Here is a 21,652-nt window from a genome sequence, read left to right on the forward strand (position 1 = left end):
CTCTACTGACTCTACTGACTCTACTGACTACTGTCTTCTACTGCCTCTACTGCCTCTGACTCTACTGCCTCTACTGACTCTGACTCTACTGTCTCTACTGACTAAACCGACTCTAATGTCTTCTACTGTCTTCTACTGCCTCTACTGACTCTGACTCTACTGTCTCTACTGACTCTACTGACTCTATTCACTCTATTGACTCTACTGACTACTGACTCTACTGTCTTCTCCTGTCTTCTCCTGTCTTCTACTGTCTTCTACTGCCTCTACTGTCTTCTACTGCCTCTACTGTCTCTATTGACTCTACCGACTCTACTGTCTTCTACTGCCTGTACTGACTCTGACTCTACTGCCTCTCCTGCCTCTCCTGTCTTCTACTGCCTCTACTGCCTCTACTGACTCTGACTCTATTGTCTCTACTGACTCTACTGACTCTATTCACTCTATTGGCTCTACTGACTACTGACTCTACTGTCTTCTCCTGTCTTCTCCTGTCTTCTACTGCCTCTACTGACTCTACTGACTCTACTGTCTTCTACTGCCTCTACTGTCTCTATTGACTGTACCGACTCTACTGTCTTCTACTGCCTCTACTGACTCTACTGTCTCCACTGACTCTATTCACTCTACTGACTCTACTGACTCTACTGACTCTACTGCCTCTATTGACTCTACTGACTCTACTGTCTCTACTGTCTTCAACTGCCTCTACTGCCTCTACTGACTCTACTGACTCTATTGACTCTATTGACTCTACTGACTCTATTGATTCTACTGTCTTCTACTGCCTCTACTGCCTCCACTGTCTCTACTGACTCTATTCACTTTACTGACTCTACTGACTCTACTGACTCTAGTGTCTTCTACTGCCTCTACTGCCTCTACTGTCTCTACTGACTCTATTCACTCTATTGACTCTACTGACTCTATTCACTCTATTGACTCTACTACCTCTACTGACTCTACTGCCTCTCCTGTCTCTACTGTCTTCTATTGTCTCTACTGACTCTACTGTCTTCTACTGTCTTCTACTGCCTCTACTGCCTCTACTGTCTTTTACTGTCTCTACTGACTCTATTCACTCTATTGACTCTACTGACTCTACTGTCTCTACTGACTCTACTGACTCTACTGTCTCTACTGACTCTACTGTCTTCTACTGCCTCTAGTGACTCTACTGACTCTACTGACTCTACTCTCTTCTGCTGTCTTCTACTGCCTCTACTGCCTCTACTGACTCTATTCACTCTATTGACTCTACTGCCTCTCCTGTCTCTACTGTCTTCTATTGTCTCTATTGACTCTACTGTCTCCACTGACTCTATTCACTCTATTGACTCTACTGACTCTATTCACTCTATTGACTCTACTGCCTCTACTGACTCTACTGCCTCTCCTGTCTCTACTGTCTTCTATTGTCTCTATTGACTCTACTGACTCTACTGTCTTCTACTGTCTTCTACTGCCTCTACTGCCTCTACTGTCTTCTACTGCCTCTACTGCCTCTACTGACTCTGACTCTACTGCCTCTACTGACTCTGACTCTACTGCCTCTACTGACTCTGACTCTACTGTCTCTACTGACTCTATCGACTCTAATGTCTTCTACTGTCTTCTACTGCCTCTACTGCCTCTACTGACTCTGACTCTACTGCCTCTACTGACTCTGACTCTACTGTCTCTACTGACTCTATTCACTCTATTGACTCTACTGACTCTACTGTCTTCTCCTGTCTTCTCCTGTCTTCTACTGTCTTCTACTGCCTCTACTGACTCTACTGACTCTACTGACTACTGTCTTCTACTGCCTCTACTGCCTCTGACTCTACTGCCTCTACTGACTCTGACTCTACTGTCTCTACTGACTAAACCGACTCTGATGTCTTCTACTGTCTTCTACTGCCTCTACTGACTCTGACTCTACTGTCTCTACTGACTCTACTGACTCTATTCACTCTATTGACTCTACTGACTACTGACTCTACTGTCTTCTCCTGTCTTCTCCTGTCTTCTACTGTCTTCTACTGCCTCTACTGTCTTCTACTGCCTCTACTGTCTCTATTGACTCTACCGACTCTACTGTCTTCTACTGCCTGTACTGACTCTGACTCTACTGCCTCTCCTGCCTCTCCTGTCTTCTACTGCCTCTACTGCCTCTACTGACTCTGACTCTATTGTCTCTACTGACTCTACTGACTCTATTCACTCTATTGACTCTACTGACTACTGACTCTACTGTCTTCTCCTGTCTTCTCCTGTCTTCTACTGCCTCTACTGACTCTACTGACTCTACTGTCTTCTACTGCCTCTACTGTCTCTATTGACTGTACCGACTCTACTGTCTTCTACTGCCTCTACTGACTCTACTGTCTCCACTGACTCTATTCACTCTACTGACTCTACTGACTCTACTGACTCTATTGACTCTACTGCCTCTATTGACTCTACTGACTCTACTGTCTCTACTGTCTTCAACTGCCTCTACTGCCTCTACTGACTCTACTGACTCTATTGACTCTATTGACTCTACTGACTCTATTGATTCTACTGTCTTCTACTGCCTCTACTGCCTCCACTGTCTCTACTGACTCTATTCACTTTACTGACTCTACTGACTCTACTGACTCTAGTGTCTTCTACTGCCTCTACTGCCTCTACTGTCTCTACTGACTCTATTCACTCTATTGACTCTACTGACTCTATTCACTCTATTGACTCTACTACCTCTACTGACTCTACTGCCTCTCCTGTCTCTACTGTCTTCTATTGTCTCTACTGACTCTACTGTCTTCTTCTGTCTTCTACTGCCTCTACTGCCTCTACTGTCTTTTACTGTCTCTACTGACTCTATTCACTCTATTGACTCTACTGACTCTACTGTCTCTACTGACTCTACTGACTCTACTGTCTCTACTGACTCTACTGTCTTCTACTGCCTCTAGTGACTCTACTGACTCTACTGACTCTACTCTCTTCTACTGTCTTCTACTGCCTCTACTGCCTCTACTGACTCTATTCACTCTATTGACTCTACTGCCTCTCCTGTCTCTACTGTCTTCTATTGTCTCTATTGACTCTACTGTCTCCACTGACTCTATTCACTCTATTGACTCTACTGACTCTATTCACTCTATTGACTCTACTGCCTCTACTGACTCTACTGCCTCTCCTGCCTCTCCTGTCTTCTACTGCCTCTACTGCCTCTACTGACTCTGACTCTATTGTCTCTACTGACTCTACTGACTCTATTCACTCTATTGACTCTACTGACTACTGACTCTACTGTCTTCTCCTGTCTTCTCCTGTCTTCTACTGCCTCTACTGACTCTACTGACTCTACTGTCTTCTACTGCCTCTACTGTCTCTATTGACTGTACCGACTCTACTGTCTTCTACTGCCTCTACTGACTCTACTGTCTCCACTGACTCTATTCACTCTACTGACTCTACTGACTCTACTGACTCTATTGACTCTACTGCCTCTATTGACTCTACTGACTCTACTGTCTCTACTGTCTTCAACTGCCTCTACTGCCTCTACTGACTCTACTGACTCTATTGACTCTACTGACTCTATTGATTCTACTGTCTTCTACTGCCTCTACTGCCTCCACTGTCTCTACTGACTCTATTCACTTTACTGACTCTACTGACTCTACTGACTCTAGTGTCTTCTACTGCCTCTACTGCCTCTACTGTCTCTACTGACTCTATTCACTCTATTGACTCTACTGACTCTATTCACTCTATTGACTCTACTACCTCTACTGACTCTACTGCCTCTCCTGTCTCTACTGTCTTCTATTGTCTCTACTGACTCTACTGTCTTCTACTGTCTTCTACTGCCTCTACTGCCTCTACTGTCTTTTACTGTCTCTACTGACTCTATTCACTCTATTGACTCTACTGACTCTACTGTCTCTACTGACTCTACTGACTCTACTGTCTCTACTGACTCTACTGTCTTCTACTGCCTCTAGTGACTCTACTGACTCTACTGACTCTACTCTCTTCTACTGTCTTCTACTGCCTCTACTGCCTCTACTGACTCTATTCACTCTATTGACTCTACTGCCTCTCCTGTCTCTACTGTCTTCTATTGTCTCTATTGACTCTACTGTCTCCACTGACTCTATTCACTCTATTGACTCTACTGACTCTATTCACTCTATTGACTCTACTGCCTCTACTGACTCTACTGCCTCTCCTGTCTCTACTGTCTTCTATTGTCTCTATTGACTCTACTGACTCTACTGTCTTCTACTGTCTTCTACTGCCTCTACTGCCTCTACTGTCTTCTACTGCCTCTACTGACTCTACTGACTCTATTGACTCTACTGACTCTACTGTCTTCTACTGTCTTCTACTGCCTCTCCTGCCTCTACTGTCTTCTACTGTCTCTACTGACTCTATTCACTCTATTGACTCTACTGACTCTACTGTCTCTACTGACTCTACTGCCTCTCCTGTCTCTACTGTCTTCTATTGTCTCTATTGACTCTACTGACTCTACTGTCTTCTACTGTCTTCTACTGCCTCTACTGCCTCTACTGTCTCTACTGACTCTATTCACTCTATTGACTCTACTGAATCTACTGTCTTCTACTGCCTCTACTGCCTCTACTGTCTCTACTGACTCTATTCACTCTATTGACTCTACTGACTCTGACTCTACTGACTCTACTGCCTCTCCTGTCTCTACTGTCTTCTATTGTCTCTATTGACTCTACTGACTCTACTGTCTTCTACTGTCTTCTACTGCCTCTACTGTCTCTACTGACTCTATTCACTCTATTGACTCTACTGACTCTGACTCTACTGACTCTGCTGACTCTACTGTCTTCTACTGACTCTGACTCTACTGACTCTACTGTCTTCTACTGCCTCTACTGCCTCTACTGTCTCTACTGACTCTATTCACTCTATTGACTCTACTGTCTCTACTGACTCTACTGCCTCTCCTGTCTCTACTGTCTTCTATTGTCTCTATTGACTCTACTGACTCTACTGTCTCTACTGACTCTACTGTCTCTACTGACTCTATTGACTCTATTGCCTCTACTGACTCTGCCGTCTTCTATTGTCTTCTACTGCCTCCACTGTCTCTACTGATTCTATTCACTCTATTCACTCTACTGTCTCTACTGACTCTATTGACTCTATTGACTCTACTGACTCTACTGTCCTCTACTGTCTTCTACTGCCTCTACTGCCTCTACTGTCTCTACTGACTCTATTCACTCTATTGACTCTGCTGCCTCTATTGACTCTACTGCCTCTATTGACTCTACTGACTCTACTGTCTCTACTGTCTTCTACTGCCTCTACTGACTCTACTGACTCTATTGACTCTACTGACTCTATTGATTCTACTGTCTTCTACTGCCTCTACTGCCTCCACTGTCTCTACTGACTCTATTCACTTTACTGACTCTACTGACTCTACTGACTCTACTGACTCTATTCACTCTATTGACTCTACTGACTCTACTGTCTCTACTGAATCTACTGTCTTCTACTGCCTCTACTGTCTCTACTGACTCTATTCACTCTATTGACTCTACTGACTCTGACTCTACTGACTCTACTGACTCTACTGTCTTCTACTGTCTTCTACTGCCTCTACTGCCTCTACTGTCTTTTACTGTCTCTACTGACTCTATTCACTCTATTGACTCTACTGACTCTACTGTCTCTACTGACTCTACTGTCTCTACTGACTCTACTGTCTTCTACTGCCTCTAGTGACTCTACTGACTCTACTGACTCTACTCTCTTCTACTGTCTTCTACTGCCTCTACTGCCTCTACTGACTCTATTCACTCTATTGACTCTACTGCCTCTCCTGTCTCTACTGTCTTCTATTGTCTCTATTGACTCTACTGTCTCCACTGACTCTATTCACTCTATTGACTCTACTGACTCTATTCACTCTATTGACTCTACTGCCTCTACTGACTCTACTGCCTCTCCTGCCTCTCCTGTCTTCTACTGCCTCTACTGCCTCTACTGACTCTGACTCTATTGTCTCTACTGACTCTACTGACTCTATTCACTCTATTGACTCTACTGACTACTGACTCTACTGTCTTCTCCTGTCTTCTCCTGTCTTCTACTGCCTCTACTGACTCTACTGACTCTACTGTCTTCTACTGCCTCTACTGTCTCTATTGACTGTACCGACTCTACTGTCTTCTACTGCCTCTACTGACTCTACTGTCTCCACTGACTCTATTCACTCTACTGACTCTACTGACTCTACTGACTCTATTGACTCTACTGCCTCTATTGACTCTACTGACTCTACTGTCTCTACTGTCTTCAACTGCCTCTACTGCCTCTACTGACTCTACTGACTCTATTGACTCTATTGACTCTACTGACTCTATTGATTCTACTGTCTTCTACTGCCTCTACTGCCTCCACTGTCTCTACTGACTCTATTCACTTTACTGACTCTACTGACTCTACTGACTCTAGTGTCTTCTACTGCCTCTACTGCCTCTACTGTCTCTACTGACTCTATTCACTCTATTGACTCTACTGACTCTATTCACTCTATTGACTCTACTACCTCTACTGACTCTACTGCCTCTCCTGTCTCTACTGTCTTCTATTGTCTCTACTGACTCTACTGTCTTCTACTGTCTTCTACTGCCTCTACTGCCTCTACTGTCTTTTACTGTCTCTACTGACTCTATTCACTCTATTGACTCTACTGACTCTACTGTCTCTACTGACTCTACTGACTCTACTGTCTCTACTGACTCTACTGTCTTCTACTGCCTCCAGTGACTCTACTGACTCTACTGACTCTACTCTCTTCTACTGTCTTCTACTGCCTCTACTGCCTCTACTGACTCTATTCACTCTATTGACTCTACTGCCTCTCCTGTCTCTACTGTCTTCTATTGTCTCTATTGACTCTACTGTCTCCACTGACTCTATTCACTCTATTGACTCTACTGACTCTATTCACTCTATTGACTCTACTGCCTCTACTGACTCTACTGCCTCTCCTGTCTCTACTGTCTTCTATTGTCTCTATTGACTCTACTGACTCTACTGTCTTCTACTGTCTTCTACTGCCTCTACTGCCTCTACTGTCTTCTACTGCCTCTACTGACTCTACTGACTCTATTGACTCTACTGACTCTACTGTCTTCTACTGTCTTCTACTGCCTCTCCTGCCTCTACTGTCTTCTACTGTCTCTACTGACTCTATTCACTCTATTGACTCTACTGACTCTACTGTCTCTACTGACTCTACTGCCTCTCCTGTCTCTACTGTCTTCTATTGTCTCTATTGACTCTACTGACTCTACTGTCTTCTACTGTCTTCTACTGCCTCTACTGCCTCTACTGTCTCTACTGACTCTATTCACTCTATTGACTCTACTGAATCTACTGTCTTCTACTGCCTCTACTGCCTCTACTGTCTCTACTGACTCTATTCACTCTATTGACTCTACTGACTCTGACTCTACTGACTCTACTGCCTCTCCTGTCTCTACTGTCTTCTATTGTCTCTATTGACTCTACTGACTCTACTGTCTTCTACTGTCTTCTACTGCCTCTACTGTCTCTACTGACTCTATTCACTCTATTGACTCTACTGACTCTGACTCTACTGACTCTGCTGACTCTACTGTCTTCTACTGACTCTGACTCTACTGACTCTACTGTCTTCTACTGCCTCTACTGCCTCTACTGTCTCTACTGACTCTATTCACTCTATTGACTCTACTGTCTCTACTGACTCTACTGCCTCTCCTGTCTCTACTGTCTTCTATTGTCTCTATTGACTCTACTGACTCTACTGTCTCTACTGACTCTATTGACTCTATTGCCTCTACTGACTCTGCCGTCTTCTATTGTCTTCTACTGCCTCCACTGTCTCTACTGATTCTATTCACTCTATTCACTCTACTGTCTCTACTGACTCTATTGACTCTATTGACTCTACTGACTCTACTGTCCTCTACTGTCTTCTACTGCCTCTACTGCCTCTACTGTCTCTACTGACTCTATTCACTCTATTGACTCTGCTGCCTCTACTATCTCCACTGACTCTTTTCACTCTACTGACTCTACTGACTCTACTGACTCTATTGACTCTACTGACTCTATTGACTCTACTGCCTCTATTGACTCTACTGACTCTACTGTCTCTACTGTCTTCTACTGCCTCTACTGACTCTACTGACTCTATTGACTCTACTGACTCTATTGATTCTACTGTCTTCTACTGCCTCTACTGCCTCCACTGTCTCTACTGACTCTATTCACTTTACTGACTCTACTGACTCTACTGACTCTACTGACTCTATTCACTCTATTGAGTCTACTGACTCTACTGTCTCTACTGAATCTACTGTCTTCTACTGCCTCTACTGTCTCTACTGACTCTATTCACTCTATTGACTCTACTGACTCTGACTCTACTGACTCTGCTGACTCTACTGTCTTCTACTGCCTCTACTGACTCTGTCTCTACTGACTCTATTCACTCTATTGACTCTACTGACTCTGACTCTACTGACTCTACTGCCTCTCCTGTCTCTACTGTCTTCTATTGTCTCTATTGACTCTATTGACTCTACTGACTCTACTGTCTTCTACTGTCTTCTACTGCCTCTACTGCCTCTACTGACTCTATTCACTCTATTGACTCTACTGACTCTGCTGACTCTACTGTCTTCTACTGCCTCTACTGCCTCTACTGTCTCTACTGACTCTATTCACTCTATTGACTCTACTGACTCTACTGTCTCTACTGACTCTACTGCCTCTCCTGTCTCTACTGTCTTCTATTGTCTCTATTGACTCTACTGACTCTACTGTCTTCTACTGTCTTCTACTGCCTCTACTGCCTCTACTGTCTCTACTGACTCTATTCACTCTATTGACTCTACTGACTCTGCTGACTCTACTGTCTTCTACTGCCTCTACTGACTCTGACTCTACTGACTCTACTGTCTTCTACTGCCTCTACTGTCTCTACTGACTCTATTCACTCTACTGACTCTACTGTCTTCTACTGCCTCTACTGTCTCTACTGACTCTATTCACTCTATTGACTCTACTGACTCTACTGTCTCTACTGACTCTACTGAATCTACTGTCTTCTACTGCCTCTACTGTCTCTACTGACTCTATTCACTCTATTGACTCTACTGACTCTGACTCTACTGACTCTGCTGACTCTACTGTCTTCTACTGCCTCTACTGACTCTGACTCTATTGACTCTACTGAATCTACTGTCTTCTACTGCCTCTACTGACTCTACTGACTCTATTGACTCTACTGACTCTGACTCTACTGACTCTCCTGTCTTCTACTGCCTCTACTGCCTCTACTGACTCTGACTCTACTGACTCTACTGAATCTACTGTCTTCTACTGCCTCTACTGTCTCTTCTGACTCTACTGACTCTACTGAATCTACTGTCTTCTACTGCCTCTACTGTCTCTTCTGACTCTACTGACTCTATTCACTCTATTGACTCTACTGACTCTGCCTCTACTGACTCTACTGTCTCTACTGACTCTCCTGCCTCTACTGACTCTACTGACTCTACTGTCTCTACTGACTCTCCTGCCTCTACTGACTCTACTGTCTCTACTGTCTTCTGTTGTCTCTATTGACTCTACTGACTTTATTGACTCTACTGTCTCTACTGTTGACATAGTAATAATAAGTGACATCATCGTCTCTCCACAGTTTAACGACCGGCTGCTGTACTGCGTCCCAAAGCTGCGACTGATTGGTCAGAAGTACGGTGTACGTGCTCGCATCGATGTGGACGGTATGGAGGTGAGACATGATTAGCTGATTAAGACACTGATTACTGATGGAGGTCCTCTGTCTACACCTGTCTGACTACACCTGTCCACATGTGTGTGTCCAGCTGAAAGAGACAAGTAGTGCTGCTGTCCCCAGGACCTTCCTGGTGTCTGGAAAACAGAGATCACTGGAGCTGCAGGCCAGGTACAAACACACACAGACACACACACAGACACACAGACACACACACATACACACGCACACACACGCACACACACAGAGAGCATATAGAGCAGGAAGTGACATCACATCACAGGTGGTCACTCAGGACAGATGTGACGGATGTTAACACCGGGTCTGAACTGGGTCTTAGTTGTGTGCCAGCTCATCCCAGTATTAAGGTGTGTGTTCCTGGGACCCAGTCGTCCCACAGACACGTTGTCTTCTGACTGATGTTGTGTGACTGTGTGTCTGCAGGACGGAGGAGGAGAAGAAAGACTGGATCCAGGTAAACACAAGATAACACAACAAAGCTGTGATGTGGGGCGGCTGTAGCTCAGGAGGTAGAGCGGGTCGTCTAGTGATTAGAAGGTCACTGGATCGAATCCAGGCTTCCCCCAGCTACATGTCGAAGTATCCTTGAGCAAGATACTGAACCCCAAATTGTTCCTGATGAGCAGCTGGCGCCTTGCATGGCAGTGTTTATCAGTGTATGTGTGTGTGAATGGGTGAATGTGGCATGTGTTGTAAAGCGCTTTGAGCTGTCCGAGAGGACTGGAAAAGCGCTATATAAATGCAGACCATTTACCATTTAACAGCGCTCTGAAGACTTCTCACCTGACTGCAGTGGACTATTATCTCTTATTGTGTGTGTGTGTGTGTGTGTGTGTCATCAGGCCATCCAGGCAACCATTCAGAGACACGAGCAGACGTTGGAGAGCTTCAGACATCTGAACTGTTCTCTACGAGACGATGAGTCCACGCCGCCTCACTCTCCGGTAACCTCACAGCTCAGAGCTGACAACCTTTTTCACATGAAAGTGTGTGAAATGTGTCCAACTGTCCCTGTGTGTGTGTGTGTGTGTGTGTGTGTGTGTGTGTGTGTGTGTGTGTGTGCGCGTGTGTGTGTGTGTGTGTGTGCATGTGTGTGTGTGTGTGTGTGTGTGTGTGTGTGTGTGTGTGTCAGAGCTGTGTGGAGCTGGGGAAGAGAGCTCCGACTCCGATCAGAGAGAAGGAGGTGACTCTGTGTATGAAGTGTCAGGAGCCGTTCAACTCCATCACCAAGAGACGACACCACTGTAAAGCCTGCGGACACGTACGACACCTTTATAATCTGTGACATCACTGCAACCGAGGGGCGGAGCCTGTGGACGTCCCCTCATTCACCATGTTTACAACAGCTGTTCCTTTAATGCGTCCAGCTGACTGTTTGTCTGCATCGCTTCTAGGTGGTTTGTGGGAAATGTTCTGAGTTTCGTGCTCGCCTGTCGTACGACAACAACCGAACCAACCGGGTGTGTGTTGACTGCTACGCCATGCTGGTGGGCGTGTCTCCGTCACCTGGTACACTACCCAGCAGCGCCCACAGGAGGCGCTCCATCCTGGAGGTTAGTGTGACATCACTGTGACATCACCATTTCTCTGTGTGTAGTTGCAGAAACCTGACGCTGTCCTCCTGTCTGTCACTTGTTGCCATAGAAACAGGCGTCGCTGGCAGCAGAGAACAGTGTGATTTGTAGTTTTCTTCACCACATGGAGAAAGGAAGTGGGCGGGGCTGGCAGAAGGCGTGGTTCGTCATCCCAGAGAACGAGCCTCTGGTGCTCTACGTGTACGGAGCTCCGCAGGTGAACATGAACGCCACACGGTGTTCCTGCACTCATCAAACCAACCGGTTATAACTGTTATTACCCATGATGCAGTCTGTACGTCTCATTCTGTCACCAGGACGTGAAGGCGCAGCGCAGCGTGCCTCTGATTGGCTTCGACGTGTCCCTTCCTGAGTCATGTGATCGCCTGGAGCGACGCCACGCCTTCAAGATCTCCCAGAGTCACCTGACCCTGTTCTTCAGCGCCGAGGGGGAGGAGCTACAGCAGCGATGGATGGATGTCCTGTCCAGGGCTGGGAGGGGGGAGGAGCATCAGGTCCACCGACCAATTGTGGAGTGTGTGGAGGAGGAGGGGGAGGAGTTAGCAGAAGCAGCAGAGGGGGAGAACACGTGATTCTATTGGACAAGGAAGGATGACGATGATGAAGGCAGAGTCATTAGATGAAGATTATTGGAAACCAGAACAAAACCGGAACACACACACTCGTAGCTGATGTTTAACACACACACACACACTCTCACTCTCACACACACTCTCACACACACACACACACACACACTTGTGTATTTAAAGTGGTTCGTCTGCATGATTCCTCCTCATATCAACGCAAGATGGCGTCTCTCTCTCTCTCTCTCTCTCTCTCTCTTTTTCTTCACCTGTGCTGTAAAGCATGGAGGTGGGCGGAGCCTCTTCTACCACAGGTAACAGGAACCTGAGGACACACACCTGTGACTGCAGAACTCAGAACTTTACAGCAACCTGATTCAAACTCCTCCGTCAGCCGTCTGCAGCTCTCTGATTGGACGGAAACAACCAACCATAAAGCACATTTATCAAAAACAGGAAGTTCTTTAAGAGTTGACTCGCTCAGTGATTGGGAGGTTCTACATTCTCCTGACATGTTCTCCTGACTGTTCTCCTTACATGTTCTCTTATACGTTCTCCTGACTGTTCTCCTGACATGTCCTCCTTGCATGTTCTCTTGTATGTTCTCCTGACTGTTCTCCTGACTGTTCTCCTAACATGTTCTCTTATACGTTCTCCTGACTGTTCTCCTGACACGTCCTCCTGACTGTTCTCCTTACACGTTCCCCTGACTGTTCTCCTAACATGTTCTCTTATACGTTCTCCTGACTGTTCTCCTGATACCTTCTCCTGACTGTTCTCCTGACACGTCCTCCTGACTGTTCTCCTTACATGTTCTCCTGACTGTTCTCCTTACATGTTCTCCTGACTGTTCTCCTGACACGTTCTCCTGACTGTTCTCCTGACACGTTCTCTTGACTGTTCTCCTGACACGTTCTCCTGACTGTTCTCCTTACACGTCCTCCTGACTGTTCTCCTGACACGTTCTCCTGACTGTTCTCCTTACACGTTCTCTTGACTGTTCTCCTGACTGTTCTCCTGACACGCTCTCCTGACTGTTCTCCTGACACGTTCTCCTGACTGTTCTCCTGACTGTTCTCCTTACACGTCCTCCTGACTGTTCTCCTGACACGTTCTCCTGACTGTTCTCCTTACACGTTCTCTTGACTGTTCTCCTGACTGTTCTCCTGACACGTTCTCCTGACTGTTCTCCTGACACGTTCTCTTGACTGTTCTCCTGACACGTCCTCCTGACTGTTCTCCTGACACGTTCTCCTGACTGTTCTCCTTACACGCTCTCCTGACTGTTCTCCTGACACGTTCTCCTGACTGTTCTCCTGACTGTTCTCCTTACACGTCCTCCTGACTGTTCTCCTGACACGTTCTCCTGACTGTTCTCCTTACACGTTCTCTTGACTGTTCTCCTGACTGTTCTCCTGACACGTTCTCCTGACTGTTCTCCTGACACGTTCTCTTGACTGTTCTCCTGACACGTTCTCTTGACTGTTCTTCTGATACGTCCTCCTGACTGTTCTCCTGACACGCTCTCCTGACTGTTCTCCTGACACGTTCTCCTGACTGTTCTCCTGACATGCTCTCCTGACTGTTCTCCTGACACGTTCTCCTGACTGTTCTCCTTACACGTTCTCTTGACTGTTCTTCTGATACGTTCTCCTGACTGTCCTCCTGATACGTTCTCCTGACTGTCCCTTGAGTTCCCTCGAGGGTTCCAGAGTTCCTGCAACAGTCCACATTTCTGCCAGAATATGTAATCACAGACCAGAACAACCCTGTGGTGAGAGACGGGTCTGGGGCGAGGACTGTGTGACGTGTCCTGGGCTGCGTGTTGAGAAACAGAGTGGTCATGTGGACACAGAGCTGAGCCAGAACACCAGTGAAACGGATCAACAAGCACACAGAAGCCTGTTGGAGTCGGACCGGACCGAAGGTCTCGGTTCTGGTCTGAACTGAACGCTGCGGAGTGAAACTTGATGCTGACGTGATGCCGAAGAACTCAGAGATGAAAGAAGAGACTCTTCCTGTTCTGTCTGCTGTCAACAGGAAGTGTGAGAACCATCAGAGAGGGGACGTGACGCGAAGGACGAAGAGACGCGACGTGTCCTCTTCACTTCATGCACTAAATTAAATTTAATCCCAATTTTCCCATGAAGAAACTCTCTCTCTCTCTCTCTGTCTCACTCTGTGTCTCTCTCTCTCTGTGTCTCACTCTGTGTCTCTCTGTCTCACTCTGTCTCTCTCTCTCTGTCACACTATGTCTCTCTCTCTCTTGGTTTTGTCTCGACGTTCTCAGCTTGTGCTTTGATTTGAGTTGACATCATCAGTTTATGGTCTTTAATATATTAATAATATAAATATTAAACTTGTCCAACATGTTCAGAAGATTCTGCAGGTGGAAGAAAAGAAACACTCAAAGATCAAAGTGAGGAAATAAGTTATAATTAAAAATATAAAAAATGTCGACTCATTTTTTTCACTTCAGAACTTTTGTTAGAGACGTCGTCTGTCTCGTCTTCAACTGTACGAGTGTGACTGACGTCTCGACCCGTCTCATTATTTGTCTCTGGTATGAACTGATGATGTCATCATGTGCAAACATTCGACAGTCATTGTTGATTTATGACTTTCCATCCATATTTGTAGTTTTTCACCTGTAGTTCTGTCAGTGGTGACTCGTCTGTGTGAGCTGCCACAGTGTTTATGATGATGTTAGTCAGCTGGTGACACTTTTATATTTCAGCTGGATGTAAAAAGTTTAAAGAGTTTTTGAAGACGGTCTCCAGGACGGAGATGTGGACGGTCTAAACCTTCAGACTGGACACTGAGCCACTCCTCGTCACACGGACTCGGTGGTTCTGTTTCTGGATGTGGGAATAAATCCAGCAGTTAGACGGAGCCGATCTGAACTTTAGTTGTTTTTATCATGTTCACTTGCAGTGGTGCAGTATTCTGTCTCTATGAACGCCTTTTGGACAAAGTGTTTTGATAGTGAAAAAAGCAAATATTATTCTGATTATTATTGTTCTTCTGATGAATCTATCTGATGCTATGATGAAGTGAAACAACAGACGTGTTGTTGGATATTCTGTGTTTCTGCGTCCGGCTTGTGTTGATGTTTGCTTGATGCAAGAAGAAAATTACGAGTAAAGTTTTTGTAAATATAATTTATTCTCCTGCGACCCTGCGGTCATGTGACTCTGTGAAGGTTCAAGGACAATGCTCGCTGTTCGCCCACACAGCCAGAGCCAGACAGCCTGGGTCTCAGTGGCAGCCATGGCTCCACAGTTTAGAGTGACATGGTTAAAGGAACAATCAGACAATCCTCTTGTTCCGTCTTCTCCAGAGTCTCATGGGACAGATGGACATCAGCTCAGTTCAGATGCTGGACCAAAAGACAAGCTAGCACTGCTCAGTGGCAGCCTTTAATTTAGCATTTGGGCTAACAAGCTAGCTGCCAAAATCAATACTCTAACTAACAACAACAAGTAACAGCATAATGCTAATCACTGGTTAAATGGTGAATGGCGACTCTGAGCTTTGCTAAGCTAACAGGTTGAGAAGTTATTTCTATAGTTAGCTATTAGCATAATGCTAAACGGCAGCAGCTTGTTCCTGTTGGTTAGCATGACATTTAATAGCAGTGAATGGTTTGATGGAGGAAGGCTAGCAATGCTATGTGCTAACTCAGGCTGAACAATACACAAAATGTTGTCTCTCACAGTCACCAGACTCCCATTCAAAATGTGTCATTTTAGCTTCTCTCTTGTTTACGGACAAAAACTCACGTCAGAAAATAAAAGTTGACACGTTTTCAAAGAGGGTTTGGTGTTTAGATGAACTCAGCTCGTGTTTAATTGGACAACATTGCTTGTCTTTGTACTAAGCTAGGCTAAACACATCATCGCTATACTGAACACACATGAAATGATCTCCGTCTGACTCTGGGATTTGTTAAATGTGGTCGTCTCTCTGACCTCAGTGCTCAGTGTGTGCTGGCTCTGGCTGTCACAGCGGCGTGTTGTCCTCCTGCCTCAGTGGGAATGGAAGGAAATGGCCAGTAACTCAGCCTTATAGTTCCCATCATCATCATCATCACCACCGTCATCATCATCACCACCGTCATCATCACCATCATCATCATCATCACCACCATCATCACCACCGTCATCATCATCATCATCACCACCGTCATCATCACCATCATCGTCACCATCGTCACCATCGTCACCATCGTCACCACCATCATCACCATCACCACCATCATCATCATCATCTTCATCATCAGTCGTCTTGATGTGGTGAAACATGTTGAACTTGACTAATTGTTGATTATTTAGCTTTGAGTTTTATTTTCTTTCTGGTTTCAGAGACTTTTTGGAGACTGGTTCTGACCCGTTCTGACCAGTGTGTGTATGATACAGTTGAACAGTGGTGTGTTGTATCGGTCCAGTGTGCACTTTCTCTCCAGTCTCAGTATACAGAGCTCGTGAAGTTGTTGGCTAATATATCACATCTGCTGTTGTGTTGAGGTGTTTCTTCTTCTCCCTCTTCTTCTTCTTGTTACTTTGGACGCGACACCATGTTTGAGTTCATCGTCAGCTTCAGTCTCAGTCTGACTTTGAACCACAGAGGACATTTTATACACAGATGAAACTAACACGTGCTAACGCTACATCCACAAGGTGTTTTCAGACGTGAGGACCCTCCAACTCAAGCTAGCTCTAGCTAGGAGGCTAGCACCTAAAATGACTCCCAACTTCAGTTTCTCAAAAAGAATTATGTGAAGCTAATGTTAGTGAGCACAACAGTCACAGTTCAGTCCACATCAGGACGGTTTGTTGGACGACTCGCTGAAGTTAGCTTGAGGCTAATTTTCTTTATTCTTGATGACTCCAAACATGATGCCAACTGCTCAGCTAACTGTTAGCAGCGGCTGCGTCCTGTGTTGACCAATCAGATGAGGCTTCAGCTGGTTTCAGCAGTTAAAGAGACAGTAACAGTTGGAGTTCAGCTGTTCTGTCTCCTCTGGCTTCATCACAGTTGACTCTGCCTTACACTTTTTATTGAACTGTGCCAAACCTGCTGTCAGTCTGTGCTCAGCAGCGCCACCTGCTGGTTTATATGTATTTATCTCCTTTAATCCAAAATGTTTCATGCTGTTTGTTACTTCCTGTTCTGATCCTGCTCTCAGTGTGTTCAGGAGGTGTCGTCTTTGTCTCTGTCTCCGTCCTCTTCATGGTGTTATCAGCTGTTTCTGGCTGCTGTTACCATGGAGACCATCACCACACATCATTGGCTGAGATGAAGCTGAAACATAAACAAACCAAATCATGTTGATTCATTTCATCACACATTAATAACACACAGGACGACCGGGCATGACCGTGGTACCATGGTTACCATGGTAACACCCGACTTCCACGGCTGCTGGTTTCACAGTACTGTTACCATAGCAACCACTGGACCCTAGTTACCATGACAACAGCCACCACGGTCTCCCCCTCTCCCTCCTGGTGTAACAGCAGCATGTTGTCTCTTCTTCTCTTCAGTTCTGCTCTCTGCTGCGTCCTGATTATTGAGGATTGATTGATTGATTGATTGATTGATTGCAGGTTATTGGTTAGTGGCCGGCCACTGCCTTCCATCCTGTCCATGTCTGTTTCCCATCATGCTCCTCTGTAACAACATACAGTGAGAAATGTTAATGAGGTTATAAATGAAATAAAAACATCCAAACTGACACACGACTCGCCTGCGATCACTCTGATCAATCTGATCTCTGATCAATCTGATCACTCTGATCGATCTGATCTCTGATCAATCTGATCTCTGATCACTCTGATCTCTGATCGATCACTCTGATCAATCTGATCTCTGATCACTCTGATCGATCTGATCTCTGATCGATCTGATCACTCTCACTATACTACTACTACTATAGTGGCACTACATTACAGTACTACAGTAGTACAGTAGTATAGTAGTATACTACTGTAGTACTGTAGTACTACTGCTCTGTGATTCAGTAGCTGTGTCCCAGTTCAGGGGCTGCGGCCTCTGGAGGCCGGGTCCTTCGGAGTTACCTTCAATAGCCGCGTCCACTGTTGTTAAATGGGACGTTCTAGCCTTCGGAGCATTTCCTGGCTGCGTCACCAGGGGCCTCATGTATCAATAGGCTCGTTGGAGATGAACTGCGCCTCGCCTGGAAGGTGGACGAGACCAGGCGGCAGCAGCAGGGGGCGCTGACAACAAGCTGCAGTCCAGTCGGACAGTTTCCAGCCGCCGTCAAAGAAAATACAGGAAGTCACAGAAATATTTACATCCTGTCAGATCCACCTGTAGCTACCTGCAGTGCACACCACGTTCAGAGAGCTATGGCTGAAGAAACTGCACATCGCTGATGAAACTGAAGCAGAAGAGATCCCCCTACTTTTCCACTTTGCACATGAATTACACTGTGATAATCCTCTTAATGGGCAGATGGGATGTGGTGTGATTTTTAATATTTAATCTCACAAATGTAACAAATAGAAGTACAAACTTTGAGGTCATACAAAGTGGATTTTTCTAAAATGATAACTACTTTTCACTGTGGTCTAAATGTGTCAATCATAACTTTTTATTTGTTTAACGATGCCACTGTTGTGACTGAGGTGAGAGTCAGAGCGACTGGGCAGATTTCAGCCCTTGGAAGTAATTTCTTGAACAAGAATTGCCTACAAAGTAGATTTATATAAAGACACTGTCATTTATAAACCACACAATCCCTAAATGTAAGAAATTGAACTACTGAATTAACAGTCCAAACGTTCTCACAGCTACATATACAGGCTACACATGGGGAGGACAAGCAGCAAAGGTTTCTTATAATCTTTATTTACTGATGTATTTATATGTGTAATTATATACAGTATATCAACCACACAAAATATGTCTGTTAACAGATTAAACCTTCATTGCACATGAGATTCATATAATCTAACATTAAATATAAACAATACACAGAAAATAAGAATTGTCGACTGAACGTAGTCCTAACTAAGAGTTTGTAGTCCTAACTAAGAGCCAATCAGCTCTTTGATCAGGCGACAGCCAGGCGTTTCCCATCATGCCCTGAGGTCTTGCAGTCGGTGGAGAGCAACTGCGGCGCCTTGATCTCGTGAGGTTATTGTCGCAGGCGCGTCAATGACGTCAGAGCAAGTCGGGATCAAGTCGGACACAAATTTAACCGGCATGCATTGTGCGGTGGTCGCCGGTGATCGATTCTGCGCAGGCCTGGCTCATCTCCAACGAGCCTGCGCCTCGCCTGGAAGGTGGACGAGACCAGGCGGCAGCAGCAGGGGGCGCTGACAACAAGCTGCAGTCCAGTCGGACAGTTTCCAGCCGCCGTCAAAGAAAATACAGGAAGTCACAGAAATATTTACATCCTGTCAGATCCACCTGTAGGCCTGGCTCATCTCGAACGAGCCTAATACTATAATAACTGTCAGTAATCTATATTCTTTACGCACTAAATACTTAAAATTTCCCATAAATCCAAAAGCGAAAGAAATCCATTTTAAAATTTTAAATGGTGTGTACCCATCTGGTGAACTATTACGACAGAGATTTGGTTTTGAAACAAACAAATGTGAATTTTGTGATGATATTGAAACCTCTGATCATTTATTCTTTCAATGTATGTTTTCCGAAGCACTTTGGACTGATATGCATGACTGGCTGCACATAAAGATCCGACTGGAACCCTTTTCTCAAAAAGACATTATCTATGGAATTGTTATGGACAATAATGAATGGGACTTTCTGGTAAACAATATACTCATCCTCGGAAAATTTTATATACACAAATGTAAATACATGAAAGTGAAACCTAGGTTCTATGTGTTTCATAATGAGTTTCTCTCTTTCACCAAAGCCCTTAACATAATGAAAAATAAATATGCAATGAAACTTTTCAGTTTATTTGAAAAATATGATCTGCGACAAAAGCCCTAGCTATAATATTTTAATATATTTTATTTTATTATATTTCATTTATTTATTTCTCATGTTAAATCTCTATTCTGCATTACTCAGTGCACCTGCTCCTTTTGGAATGTTAAAATTGATGTAAGCCATGTTGTTTGTACATGATTTTGTCAATAAAGTTGAAAAAAAAAATAAAAAATAAAATAAAAATAACTGTCAGTAATCGGCTCGTTGTTCTGACTCACACACTGCTTCCCGCCTCTCTGTCTCTCCTGGTCTCTGATTGGTCGGCTCTCCTGTCAGTCTCAGCTCGACCGATCAGTCGCGCTGTGCTGACGTCACCTGGGAATCCCCCGCCCCGCCCCCCCTCACACACTCTCACTTCCCGTAACAGAAGAGACAAAAACAAACAAGATGGCGGCTCTGTGAGCTCCGAGCCACAGCAGCAGCTCATTGGCTGCCAGGGATCCCAGCCGCTCTCCTATTGGCTGGTGTCGCTCAGAGCAGCAGCTCATTAGTCCAAAGGAGATCAGTCCAGGAGGTGAGACCCGCCCCCTGTCAGTCCCTCTCACGTAGAAATATAACAGGTAGAAAACACCTGCACATCATCTTCATCAGCTGACAGGCCTGCACACAGTGGAGACAAGTAACGAAGTACATTTACTGAAGCACTGTACCTGAGTACATTGTACTTTTTACTCCACTACATTTATCTGATAAATCACAGGTAATCTGAGAAGTAACTAGTAATCTGAAGCATCAAGCTAATGACACAAAGTGTCTGAAGTAACAACAACAATAAAGATAATCTGAAAATCACAGCTGACAGTGAATCACTCATCTGTCTGCAGTGTTGCATCATTAGCCGCCATGTTTAAAATGACCAGAATGACGTCATGTGTTAATGATTGTAAACTGGAGTATTTTCTTCTTTAAATTCTTGTTTTTAACATCTTTTATTTATTAAAACTGACTTTCACAGCTTCAAACGTGTCTTCAGTCTGAGGATGACCGATCTGTGTGGTGTATCTCTGGGCCCACAGCTCCACAGCCTCTCTGTCTGCGGCTCAGCCCAGGTGTCCTCAGCAGTAGTAAGGTGGACTCGACCCGGACCCCTTGGACCTGGACCAGTCCCTGAGTGCTGGACTCGAACGTGCTGCTGCTGTGATTTCTCTTGGATCCTGCGGTGGCTGCTGGGAAATAACGCGCCCACTGTGTGTTCGCTCAAACGTCTCTGTCTGCGGAGAGATGTCAGCTGTCAGCTCGGACCAGATCCAGTCCGGAGAGGAGAACCGAACCGGAGACGAGCCGGAGCAGCAGGAGGCCGGGCTCCTGCAGCCGCAGACCGTGTTTGTCATCCTGGACTCGGCTGAAACACTCAACCTGGTCCGGTGAGTCCGGAGGTTCTGGGTAGTACCGTTATTCCTGCCGCGTGGGTGAATCTCACGCCAAACTCCCTTCAAAAATCAGTATTTTAAAGTGCCTGTGGTCATCGTGCAGAGTCACATGTCACCAAACATGACTGAACACAGCTGTCAGGTCTGAGGAGTCATCGGCATATTAATTAAACACCAAACGTGTTGCCTCAATAATATTTAACTTGGACGGAAACACGTTACTTGAACTGGACTTTAGTTCCTACAGATCTCCTACAGAGAAATCTTTATGTCTCGTTTGCTTTATTG

The 21,652-nt window shown here is 45.2% G+C and overlaps 2 protein-coding genes across 4 annotated transcripts in view; both read left to right on the plus strand.

Moving 5' to 3' along the window:
• fgd1 (FYVE, RhoGEF and PH domain containing 1) overlaps positions 1 to 17,739 on the plus strand; it is a 45,250-nt gene extending 27,511 nt beyond the window's left edge. For both annotated transcript variants that reach the window (XM_084367956.1, XM_084367957.1), the window contains exons 11-18: positions 9,725 to 9,817; positions 9,912 to 9,991; positions 10,265 to 10,295; positions 10,684 to 10,785; positions 10,974 to 11,102; positions 11,236 to 11,394; positions 11,486 to 11,632; positions 11,733 to 17,739. In XM_084367956.1, coding sequence (XP_084224082.1) covers positions 9,725 to 9,817; positions 9,912 to 9,991; positions 10,265 to 10,295; positions 10,684 to 10,785; positions 10,974 to 11,102; positions 11,236 to 11,394; positions 11,486 to 11,632; positions 11,733 to 12,008 — 1,017 coding nt within the window. In that variant the 3' untranslated portion in view covers positions 12,009 to 17,739. The remainder of the gene's footprint in view (positions 1 to 9,724; positions 9,818 to 9,911; positions 9,992 to 10,264; positions 10,296 to 10,683; positions 10,786 to 10,973; positions 11,103 to 11,235; positions 11,395 to 11,485; positions 11,633 to 11,732) is intronic.
• A 2,621-nt stretch (positions 17,740 to 20,360) lies between these two features.
• tfe3a (transcription factor binding to IGHM enhancer 3a) overlaps positions 20,361 to 21,652 on the plus strand; it is an 18,951-nt gene continuing 17,659 nt past the window's right edge. Inside the window, exons 1-2 of one of the 2 annotated variants that reach the window (XM_084365538.1) lie at positions 20,361 to 20,508; positions 20,950 to 21,358. In XM_084365538.1, the coding sequence (XP_084221664.1) occupies positions 21,216 to 21,358 (143 nt within the window). In that variant the 5' untranslated portion in view covers positions 20,361 to 20,508; positions 20,950 to 21,215. The remainder of the gene's footprint in view (positions 20,509 to 20,949; positions 21,359 to 21,652) is intronic. The other variant, XM_084365539.1, reaches the window with a different exon arrangement.

This window comes from Pagrus pagrus (genome assembly GCF_965226575.1).
Source record: "Pagrus pagrus genome assembly, chromosome: 11".
NCBI lineage: Eukaryota > Metazoa > Chordata > Actinopteri > Spariformes > Sparidae > Pagrus > Pagrus pagrus.